The following is a 12,617-nucleotide window of genomic DNA, read 5'->3' on the forward strand; positions in this document are numbered from 1 at the left end:
TAAGGTGGAGCACTGTAACCACGCCTAGTGAGTCTGGATTTCCTTTGGCTGGGAATTCTGCAAAATACATCTTATTTTGGAGTTTGTTTAATTCTTTGAAGGAAAGGCCTCTACCTTACACATTTTATAAGCACAAAACAATTTTTAGGCTTGTCTTCAAGAACAGGAACAAATACAGCTGGCAATAGTAATTTGAACATGTAAGACTTAAATAAGCATTCTTTTAAGAAGGGTATTTAAGAGGGCAGCCACAGCCGGATATTCCTATCATTATGCTTACTCTGTCAATCAAAGACTTTCTATAATCTAGCACCACATCAAGTCCAATTAACATAACTAACATAACTTGTGCATGTTTGTGTAAACCAAGCACTGTTATTAATAGCAGTATTAAAATAACCTGGCATGGGTTTGGTAGACCTTCATATTTATTTCCAGCTTCTGCCATGGTTATGTTTAATAGTGTGTGAGATACATTAGCAATGAACAGAGTTCTTTAAATGTGTGGGGAAACCTGAAAGACGGCCAGCAATAACTTTTTCCGGAATCTTTCCAGATGCAAAGTAACTCACCCCTTCCTTTCAGGGATAGTGAGCAGGATACTCGCTGAAAAAACAAAACTCAGCTTGATAGGAGAGACTGCATGTGTGCTCAGTTGCTTTAATTGTGTCCAACTCTTTGTGACCCCATGGACTGTAGCCCGCCAGGCTCCTCTGGCCATGGGATTTCCCAGGTAAGAATACTGTAGTGGATAGCCATCCCCTTCTCTGTCAGTGGATCTTCCTGACACAGGGATTGAACCTGGGTCTCCCGCATTACAGACAAGATTCTTTGCCATCTGAGCCACCAGGAGAGTGGTCTAACTCCTGGTCTTGGGAGTAATCAGTGAAGCTTTCAAGCCTGCTGATCCTACCAGGTACTTGGTGTGCTAGTCAGGTGTCTCCTAGCCTGCTGCTGCCACCTTAGACGTTCATGAACCCACCAGGCTGCCGCTTCTGAGAATCAGTGGTAAATGTAGAAAAGTAAAGGTAAGGTATATCTGAAACATGTGAAACAGAGACTGAGTCACCCTGTAATAGAGCATATATCAAGACTGAATGCTCCTGTACAATGAAAGAGTTCTTTAAATTTGTGATAGAATCTGAAAGACTGCCCAGGATGTTCTTAATTACTTTGTCACAAACTACTATGTATAAAATAGATAAACAACAAGAATATATTGTACAGCACAGGAAACTATAGCCATTTTTATGTAATAACTTTAAATGAAATATAATCTATAAAAATGTTGATTGTTGTACACCTAAACTAAAATTACATTATTATATTTAATATAACATTGCATAGCAACTCTATTTCAGTTTAATAAAATGAATTACTCTGTAAAACAACCTGAGTGACCTACACTAATTAGAGTCCTCTAAATTTTCACAGCATTTCATTTAAAATCACTGAAATTTTAAAATCAAAGTATTTGTCTTCCGCAGCTTTTTAAAGAATTGTAATTACAAAGGTTTCAAATAGGAAGTTACTGAAATTTTTGTCTACCAATCAAAGAAGAAATTAAATGTATTACATGACTGTACAAATATTGCAAAAGACCTAGTTTTCACATTTATAATTGGGCTTTGGAATATCTCAACTTGTGGGGAGAATCTTTTGATTCAGTTAAAAAGCTGCTGTTTTTAACTGGATAAAATTATATTTTGTATCCAAATGGGTTAAAAACCAGAAGACCTATAATTTTGAGATATCTAAATTTAATTGAAACCATCAACATAAAGAAAATTTATATAAGGAGCTTTGTTTTGAAAAAATATTTGTTGAGAGATGCTACTGTAAGTTTTAAAAAAGACATACATGTAAAAAGATTTGAGCTGAAAATTTTGTACATTTCAATATAAAGAATATAAATAATAATATATTTTTTAAAAACAGAGTTTGCTTTGAACTTACTAGGTACTTCAGTACTTATAGAGAAAATTTTCAACTAAAAACATTATGGTGTAGAGATTATCATTCTGAGTGAAGTCAGACAGAGAAGCAGAATCATTGTATGACATCCCTTATGTGCAGAATCTAAAAAGACATGATACAAATGAACTTACAAAACAGAAACAGATCCACAGACTTAGAGAATGAGCTTATGGTTAGGGGTGGGGAAGGATGGGGGAAGGGTTAGTTAGGGAGTTTGGGATGGACAGGTACATATTGCTATATTTAAAATGGATAACCGACAAGGACCTACTATATAGCACTGGTAACTCTGCTCAATGTTATGTGGCAGCCTGGAAGGGAGGGGGTTTGGAGGAGAATGGACACATGTATATGTATGGCTGACTCCCTTTGCTATCCACCTGACACTATCACATTGTCAATCAGCTATACTCCAATACAAAAGAAAAAGTTAAAAAAGTATGTTCTGCAGAGAAGCATTCGTTGAAGATGGCAATGATATATTGTTTATGTAACCATGAAGAAGATTTCAGGCAATTTTATGAATAAATTTAGAAAAAGGAAAATTGTATTTAAGAAAATGTATTTTTTAGAAAAATACCAGTATTTGGTGGTGGAGAAAGTATGCTAAGAAATTGATTAAAGTATGTGAAAATGTACTGAAAGTAAGTACAAATGGTAAAATAGCATTCAGGTAATTGATAAAAAGACATTTTGTAAAATCTGGAGGGTAAATACATATTTATGTTTTAATATATATTTTATTGTTATTTTTTGAAAAATAATGTTTAAATAGAACTATTTAGTAACTCTACCAAATATAATTGAGCCAAAGTTTTGGTCAATAGATAAGTATACCTAAGAACTATATAATTTTGTTTTTATTAGTTCCTTTTGTTCTCAAAAAATGTCCCAGTTGGGTTAATTAATAGGCCTACTAAGCCATATATGAAAAGTGAAAGTGTTAGTTGCTCAGTTGTATTTGACTCTTGGTGACCCCATGGACATGGTAGCCTGCCAGGCTCCTCTGTCCATGGAATTCTGCAGGAATTCTGCAAGAATACTGGAGTGGGTTGCCATTCCCTTCTCCAGGGGATCTTCTGGACTCAGGGATCAAACCTGAGTCTCCTGCATTGCAAGTGGACTCTTTACTGTGTGAGCCACCATATGACTCCTTTTCAACAGTGGAGACTTCCAGCTTTGGGTGACCAAGACAGTAATTTGGCCACGAGGAGTTTGAAAGAGCTTAAAAAACATCATTGCTTCATATAAAAACTGGTAAAATGAATGGATGTTCTGAAAAGAAAGAATGGCTAGAGTAGTCCCAAGTTACCTTTGCCTTGCAACAGCCTCCCAGACCTGAAGAAACTGTGTCTGTCCATGTTTATAAGTTATCATTATGCCAGACACAATGGGAGAAGGAAATGGCAACCCATTCCAGTATTCTTGCCTAGAGAACCCCATGGACAGAGGAGCCTGGTGGGCTGCTGTCCATGGGGTCGCACAGAGTCAGACACAACTGAAGCGACTTAGTATGCATGCATGCATTGGAGAAGGAAATGGCAACCCACTCCTGTATTCTTGCCTGGAGAATCCCAGGGACAGAGGAGCCTGGTAGGCTGCCGTCTATGGGCTCGTACAGAGTCGGACACAACTGAAGAGACTTAGCAGCAGCCAACACAATACCGTGTGTGTAGAAAGTCTCTATGTAAGTTGAGTGTGGAATAAAAGAACAGACATGCTTTACATACAGGGAAACTTGCTACAAAGGGTATGGAGGCATACTCTTATTTTTCAGAAGTTTTTCTATTAGCTGCTAAGTCACTTCCGTCGTGTCCGACTCTGTGTGACCCCATAGACAGCAGCCCACCAGGCTCCCCCGTCCCTGGGATTCTGCAGGCAAGAACACTAGGGTGGGTTGCCATTTCTTTCTCCAATGCATGAAAGCGAAAAGTAAAAGTGAAGTCGCTCAGTCGTATGGGACTCTTAGCGACCCCATGGACTGCAGCCTACCAGGCTCCTCCATCCATGGGATTTTCCAGGCAAGAGTACTGGAGTGGGGTGCCATTGCCTTCTCCGTTTTCTATTAGGGAAAGCAAAAAGTCATAAAAATGAAATGTGCAATAAATTTTAAAGGAAAAAATTCTAAATGAGTCTGAAGATTATAGCTTAGTTATTGCTGAAGTATTTAAAACAGCATTCCATGATGGTTAGTTATCTGAAAAAAATAGGCTCAGTAAACCAAAAGTTTGTGTAACTTCTCTATTGGACAGAAATTATTTTAATTAATATATTAACAAATAGTTTAATGGAAATTATTTTACGGTGTACGTATTTCATATTTAAAATTTCCTCAAACATATAGTTTTACAACCATGAAACTGGAGTCAACTTTTCCAGTGGCAATAATGTATGACAAGTTAAGTGGTAATTAAAATGGCTTAAGCAAAAGGCATATCAAAGTTGTATCTCTTTAAAAATCAATTTTTTATCACTAATTCTGGTGAATTTATACTCTGTTTTGTTCTGGAAAAAACCTCAGAATTTGCAACAAATACATTAAAATTAAAGGTCAACAAACCTCAACTGCCATAGATAGCCTGAGAATAAACAGAATGGAAGAGTAAGCATAAGTACAGTCCATTTTTCTACTTAAGAGTGACAGCTATACTTCGAAATTCCTAAAAACAGATGGGAGACTGACTGGTTCAGCATTTAAGATAGAAGAATATTTAAATTAATGGAGGCTGGGAGGAGAGCTGATGGTTTTAGCATAAATAATAAAAAAGATACTGCATTTCTTAATCTATCAGTTGACAGTACTTTCCCAGAAGAAATTTGGAATCTAATCCAGGTTCACGTGAATGCAAACTGGCTCATTGAGTTCAAAAGTAACTGCTTGTGGTCAGGTCCTCCAGGGCAGTTCATCTTATTCTGCATTCTGACCTCCATCGCGGTCTTTTTCCCCCATAGTGGCCTCTGCGAGTAATCAATCTGTCCAGAAGGGAAGCTGCCTGAGATCCAAGAGTGATAGCTTTCAACTAGATCTGATGGAGGCCATGTCCTTTTCATGAGGCAAGTGGGAACACAGACCCATATCCCTACTATTTTTAGTTTTCACAACCTCCTTCCCGGTCCTTACTTGTTTCTTTTAGTCCCAAATCGAGAAAGTTAAACCATCCCCGGAATTTAATAGATTGAATGGGGACCCCGATGACTGAAGAAAAGGACCGGCCTGGAGTGCCCTTTGGGGACAAAAAGGTTAAGGGAGTGGCATGGGGCAACTCTCCCAGCTCAAGTGCCCCTCCTAGCAGCGGCCCCAAAAGCCAGCGAGTCCCTTAGACAGGAAGACAAAGGAAGGCTCAGGGCCGAGTGGTGACGGGGTGGGTGGGGGCAGCGACTCGCGTGAGCTCGGGGACGTGAGAACGTAGCCCCCGCCCCCTTCTCCGCCCCCATCCTCGAGAAAGGCGGAGCCGCCAGGCAGCCCTCAGAGAGGTCTCCCCGCGGTGCAAAGCAGCCGGCCCCAAGCGGCTGCACACATCCAGGCACGGGCGGCGACGGGACGGTACAGTGGGGGAGGGGCGAGGCAGGGGGGCGGAGCCGGCGGCCGAAGAAAGGCCGGGCGGCCGGGAGGGGCGTGGCCTGTGCAGAGAGGGCGGGGCCGCGGGGCGGGGCGGAGCCAGCCGGTCCCGGGCTGCCTGAGACAGTCACTATCCTGACGGCGGCGGCGGCAGCGGCGGCGGTTGGCCAGTGGGGGTTGGGAGGAGCACGGCGGAGCTGCTGGGGCAGCTGGAACTGGCAGTTGCCGGGGGCCAAGAGGAGGATCTGGAGCCGGGAGCGTTCTCCCGGCCGGGCGGAGGAGGCGGCTGCAGTGAGAGTTCAGGGAGCGCTGGCGGCGGTGGCTTCTCAGCAAAGCAAGTGTCTGAGACTGAGACTCCGCAGCGGCGGCGGCGGCGGCAGCAGCCCGGACCGAGGTAACCGAGGGGCGGCGGCTGCAGCGGCGGTGGAAACGAGGCCCCACCCTCAGGTCGGAATCTCGGGGGCTGTGGCTGGGCTCGGACCTCACCCACCCACCCACCCTTTTCAGCCCTGGGCTCCAGACCCGACTTCTAGCGTCGTTCCGCCGCGGGCCGGGCGGGGGCGGGAGCAGCGCTCGGGGTTGGGGGCGCGGAGCTGGACACCGACCCGAAGCGACCCCACATCTAGGATTGGCGAGGACGTCGGGCACCCCTTCCCCCTTCAGAGGACACACCCCGATCTCGGGGCGGGGCGGGTGTCTAGGCGTTCCCAGCCTTCTGGAAGGAAGACCTCAGTGTGGAGGCTGCACCTCTGTCCGTGGCCTCTCCGAGGTGGCCCTCCTGTGGCTCCTTGGGGCCACTGAACCCGAAGGAGGTTCCTGTCGCTGGGAATCCCGGAGTTCCTTTTGTCTATCAGCTGAAACTAGAGGCCGGAACTGTAGGCAAACACCCACCAGCCCAAGCCATCTATTCCTTATCCCTTTCCTGCCTGGAAGGAATTCTCCCCGGCAGCCTTTTCTCTGGCCACAGTAGTAGATTTCATGCCTCACCCCCTCTCCGAAACCATCCTCTTTGGCGCAGAGGAAAGAAGGATTCGCGTAGTACTTGTGTTTGGATTTTATCATTCATGTAAGCTCACCCCCTTCCCCTTTTTCTTTTTAACCCGTTCCCATCCAGCCGCAACCCTGATAATCACCCGCTAGATTTTGCAAACTATCAACAAAGGACTGTGGCCAGTCAAGTCAACAGAGCCCTTTGACTGGCTGGTCTGTGCAAGTTCATAGAGCTTCCCTACCTGGCGCTATTTTGCCAAGCTTGTCGGAAAGACCTTTTTGGCTAGAGCTAAGGATGGTACTGCATGTGCCTAAAGTCTTTATTTCTCCTTTCTATAGTGAGGTTTTAAAAATCCAGGGTAACTTGATTCAAATGTAGCTGTTTGGGAAGCCTAACTATAGAGAAAGGAAAATGTAATTATGATTTTGGTGTAGTTATCCAACTTTTTGAAAGTGCCAGAGATGAAGTGTATGAGTTTTTGAGATTACTGTAACTGGATAATTGTATTTTTTGACAAATAAGCTTTTTATCATGTGATATTTTGCACGAAGGTATTTTTGTTTTATTTTAGTTGCTAGTGGGAATTATTGATTACCTAGACATCTTAAACGCAGAAACTTGTGAACAGGTTCATTAAGGATCTATCTTGAAAAATGCATTTTATGAATGCTTTGAATTAAGAAGATGTTAACAGTGGTTTGCCATTTTTGCCACATAAGAGACAGTAATCTGAAACAGTTCCCTCTCTGGCAGTTGTCCAGATACCTAAAACCTGTAGGGTCTAGTACTTTGACTATCCTTCAACAAGAAGTATAGCACTAACAATCTACTGTGTAAATGTAATCCCTTTGATAGCATTTAACTGTAATGGACACGTTTTTCTGCATCTAATTTTCAGATACAGAGTTAACGCTGGAAATCTGGAGAAGCATTTTATACAAATTGAAAGATTGGGCTTTCTCTTCAGTTTTCCAGATGTATTGTCTCATCTGCATACTTGAAATATCCACAATCACATAAACTCCAGATGTAACCATGGAGTTACGCGACCCGTCAAGATATAGGAAAAGTGTGGTCAAGGTTCGGAACCAGGCAGTTTTCCACCAGTTCAACAATTAATATAAACATATATTCTCTGCTGATTATCAGGAATAAAGAGCCAAATAAAGTCACACACATTCTGTTGGCAGATGGACTCTGTGGCTGTTGAATTTTACTGTAACTGGTTACTCTGCCATTCAAACTCAACTTAATATGCAAGTTCCTTCCAAAAGGATGTAAAGACCTGTGTTGATGTACCCAGATGCTAGCAAATGTTGATGGTAAGAAACCTATTATGACTAATCCTTGGGAAGAGAAAGTCTGCAAAATGGCTCAAACGAGTTTACTGCAGGGGAAGCAGTTTTACTGTAGGGAGTGGGTTTTCCACAAGCTTCAGCATTGCCTCCAGGAGAAGACTAACTGCTGCAACAGTGCTGTCAACACACCACCCCTTGTAATGAATTCTGGGAATAATGCTAGTGTTGTCTCTGGGAAAGGAGCTGCCTGGGGTGTATTATTGGTAGGAGGGCCTGGCAGTGGCAAGACAGCCTTATGCACTGAACTCTTGTGGCCAAGTTCACCTACAAGCTTGCAGAGAGGTTTACATCGCCAGGCGTTGGCCTTTCATTTCTGCAAAGCGCAGGACTCTGATACTTTGTGTGTTGGAGGGTTTATTAGAGGTCTGGTTGCTCAGATCTGCCGTAGCGGACTACTCCAAGGATATGAGGACAAACTAAGGGATCCAGCAGTTCAAAGCCTCCTACAGCCCGGGGAATGTGAGAGAAACCCAGCGGAAGCATTTAAAAGGTAACAAATAAGTCATGGTCATGGTGTTCTGTTTCTTTGAAAAAATTAAAGGTTTTTTTTTTTTTTCTTCGGTGTTTTGTATTGTTTCTTAACTTTGCCAGTACTTTGACTCTAATTGTGTATTTGGGGATAATCTGTGGTTGTGAAACACTTGTATACTTTGAGTGTTGAAGGAAACAGAATTTCAGCTTTGGATTGTAGGGATATTAATTAAAAGTATATCTTTTACTTGTTTAATAACAGAGTGTGAAGCACTGAAGAAACAGAGAGGTGTGATATTCTTGCAGACTTTTTAACATGTGAGTGCCATCCAGTAAAACTCAGGGCAAATCTGTTTTCTTCTGCTGTCAGCCATCAAAATCAGGGTCAGAACTGTTAGATCATTTTGAAATTAATGAGCCGATCTGTTAGGCAATACCTGTATCACAAATTTGAGATGCCAAGCTTGATGGACAGTGTTCAGTATGGAATAATCAATAATGCAAACCTGAATATTAAACTCTACTTTTTAAGAGTTTTAAGTGTGCATAAACAAATCTTTTCCTCTTACTACTTTTTCTGGAGATACTGTCACTCATTGAAGAGCTGAATTTTCATTTCCAATAAGTAATTTCATAAACTGTGGATTTATTGAAATCTTAGAAACTGTTTCAAAAAGCTTAATCTAAGTTGAACTTAGTCTAACTAAAGTATGTAATTATGTAGTTTGATTGAAATTAGTTAAATAAGTTATGTAAATTTTTAATACTTTAAAATATTTAAAATCAAGTCTGATAACTGTATATTTTTGATATATTCTGATCATGAGCAAATCTTTCTCTATAGTAGCAGAGATTTTCTTTAAAAAGATCCTTCTACTCAGATTGTTTTTCTATATTTTTACCCCACTGGGTGAATTTTAGTTACTAATTGAAGGTGAATAAGGAGCAGATACAGCTGTGTATAAAACCACATCAGTATTGATTTTCTGATTGACAGAAGGATCTAATCATTTTGTATTTCCAGTCTATACTCGGTGAGGGAAAGTCTAGTATTTCTACTTGTACCATTCTGGTACTCTTACAGTTTTCTACTGGGTCTTTCAAAAACTTGGGTCACTTTCTTTTTCACTTAAGTAATGAATCAGTGGGCTTCCAAGTGGCTCAGTGGTAAAGAATCTGCCTGCCAATGTAGAAAACACAGGAGACACAGGTTCAATCCCTGGGCCAGGAAAATACCCTGGAAGAGGAAATGGCAACCTACTCCAGTATTGTTGCCTGGAGAGTCCCATGGACTGAGGAGCCTGGCAGGCTGCAGTCCATGCAGTTGCAAAGAGTTAGACATGACTGAGACTGAGCTTGCACAATGATGATTGAGTCATTAAATAAACTAGGTAACCCCTTGATATTGGAAAAGCTGTTTTTGATAATTGGTAGAGCTGCATGTTTCTTTGAGACTGTGAAGCAGTAATATAACCATCGTCAAATGCAGACATGAGAACACACTTAAAAGTTAAAAAGATAGTTTTACATAGTCTATGACATTAGATGATCTAGACCTCTGCTTTTGGACAAATAGTTAAGATTTTATTGTGGGTTTTACTGGTGTTTGGTTGACTTGTTAAATAAATCCTTTGGAGAATTTTAATAGGCATATATTTTATTTAGGCAGGGATAGATGTAATTCAACAAGTAGACAATGGAGCAAAAGGTCATTATTTTCAAAGAGTTAAACAATATTTTGGGGGAGACAGAGATGGATGTAGTTAATCATAACATTATGGGATATAAAATATAAACAAAGAAAAGTAATTATTTTTTTCATTTTTGACAAAAACAATCTCCCAAACCAGGTTGTGTATTGTTACTTTCTAACATCTAACACTTGATAATTAATATTGATGACTTCATATATTTATGTGTGAAATAATTTAAATAGAAATAGAAATTTGATATAGTTCTTCACAGATCCATAAAACTGGGGAAATTTCAGAGTGATTCGGTAATGGATGCTTTTTATCCTCTTTTCTTCAGTTTTACTTCCTAATTTTTTATCCCTATTTTTTTACCCTTAATGATACTGGATACAATATGCAGTGCTGCAAACTAACTTCTTACACGGAGTCACATAGCCAAGAAGTAACTTGTTAATAATCAGTTTTTTGAAATCACATTTTCTTCATGATTAAAAAACTGAAAGTAACTTCATGTTTAGTTAAATACTGCTACTTTCTTTTTTTTCTGACATAGTAGAGTATACTCGGTTGATTCTGAGATTTAGTTGTCAAGAAATTTCTTCTGACATCCATTCATTCGTTCTTATAGCAAATGTTTATTGAGAGCTTTTTGTATTTTAAGCACAGTTCAGCTACAGATATTTATTGAGAACTGTCTCTGTGTTAGGTAGAATTCAGCTATAGATAAATTAATGAATAGAACAGACAAAATACACTGTCTTCGTGGAGTTTTAAGTTGTTAATGCTAACATGTATTTCTATAAAAAATAACACTTTGGGTAAATACTTGCTGTTGTATAGATGCAGCACACATTTTAACACTGATGGAACTGGATCATCCATTAAAGGGAATGATGAATGAAGGCACATTAATTTCTTATTTTTGTTCTTTTCCATTTTTCTTTCTTCACAGGTTAAAGTGCAAAGCTGTTGTTACTACTCTTAGAATATATATATTTCTTCTATTTCTATTGATGGAACTAAGATGACAACCGTTAGGTTTTTACTTGTTTAGAGAACCAAACGCTGATTTATTTCATTCTGCCTCCCGTTTCAGGCTTATATGGGAAAACTTTGCATTTTCTGTTGAACTGACTTCTCTAGAGTTAGCGGTAGAGTTTCCTAGTAGTCCTGTAACCGAGTTTCCTAGTAGTCCTATAACCGTAAAACAAATTCCAGTTGTTTTTGACCAAAGGATCAAGTTAAGGAATGAGGGAGGGGTTAGTGATTTTAGATCCTGTGATTGGTTCAGAAGCACAATGAAAGATGGTTATTGTTTCAACCAGAAAACTTCTTTCTGAACCTTACTGTCATGGTCCTTGACACCCCTCCCTCCCACCCCGCTCCCTCCCCGCCCCTCGCCCAAGGCTAGGGTCTTTTTGGAGAGATAGATGGATGTGGAGTGGAAGTACAAAACTGTGTTCCTAGTGGATATTATTTTCTTTTATTTCTGATTAACAATAGGCAAGGCCAGATGTGAACTTTCTGTGTGATGTCAGTTTTCCAAGTTGGGTAAAAAGATTTTGTTCTTTGTAATGTTGATAGTAGTAGTAGTGTTCGTCGCTCAGTGGTGTCCGACTCTTTGCAACCCCATGGACTGTAGCCCACCAGGCTCCTCTGTCCATGGGATTCTCCAGGCAAGAATACTGGAGTGGGTTGCCATTCCCTTCTCTGGGGGATCTTCCCAACCCAGGGGTCAAATCTGGGTCTCAAATCTGGGTCTCCTGCATCACAGGCAGATTCTTTACCATCTGAGCCACAGGTAATGTTGATAGGAATTATTAAACATCTTCAGTGGTAACCTCAGATTAAGTATAAATGGAATAAAGTTGTGATGAAGAATTAAGGATGAACAACTCTAAACTTTGAGAGTTTAGCAGAAAAATTTTATGAAAAGTGGTGAAAGGTAACAATGGCTTGTTAGAAAAAGATTGGGAGCTAGAAGACTGGACTCTGACATTTGTTCCTTATGTTGAATAGGAATCCTTGAATAGTGGAATTTTCTTTCTAATTTTTTTTTATCTCCTCCTTAAACATTTTATACTTCTTCCCTTATTGGTCTTCAGATTCTTAACTTCTTTTGTAATTACTTATGCATACATGGTTTGGTATCTCCTCTATTAGGCATGTTTTTCCATAACATTATTCATGGCTGATTAATATCTTATGTTTATGACAGCACTTTGAACAGCATTTTGCATATCGTAAGTGCTATATGAGTGTTGTTTGAGTGAGTGAATATTGCTACTTACCTATCTAGAATATGTTTGAACCTGATTGAAGGACAGCTGAAGCTCTTGCATAAGAAAGGAAATTGAAATGTTACATCATTTAGGTAAGTGTTAAATGCAGACCAGGCTGGTATCAGATCAGATCAGTCACTCAGTCATGTCTCACTCTTTGCGACCCCATGAATTGTACCACGCCAGGCCTCCCTGTCCATCACCAACTCCCAGAGTTCACTCAGACTCACACCCATCGAGTCAGTGATGCCATCCAGCCATCTCATCCTCTGTCCTCCCCTTCTC

At 40.5% G+C, this 12,617-nt stretch overlaps 1 protein-coding gene across 3 annotated transcripts in view; it reads left to right on the top strand.

Moving 5' to 3' along the window:
• The first annotated feature begins 5,791 nt into the window (after positions 1–5,791).
• Positions 5,792–12,617, top strand: part of ANKRD50 (ankyrin repeat domain 50) — a 40,829-nt gene continuing 34,003 nt past the window's right edge. The window contains exons 1-2 of one of the 3 annotated variants that reach the window (XM_086346827.1): positions 5,792–5,930; positions 7,426–8,375. In XM_086346827.1, coding sequence (XP_086202953.1) covers positions 7,831–8,375 — 545 coding nt within the window. In that variant the 5' untranslated portion in view covers positions 5,792–5,930; positions 7,426–7,830. Of the gene's footprint in view, positions 5,984–7,425; positions 8,376–12,617 lie in introns of all 3 variants that reach the window. The other 2 variants (XM_086346828.1, XM_086346830.1) reach the window with 2 other exon arrangements.

This window comes from Bos grunniens, chromosome 17 (genome assembly GCF_055505025.1).
Source record: "Bos grunniens cultivar Pamir isolate PY7600 chromosome 17, Bosgru_T2T1.0, whole genome shotgun sequence".
NCBI lineage: Eukaryota > Metazoa > Chordata > Mammalia > Artiodactyla > Bovidae > Bos > Bos grunniens.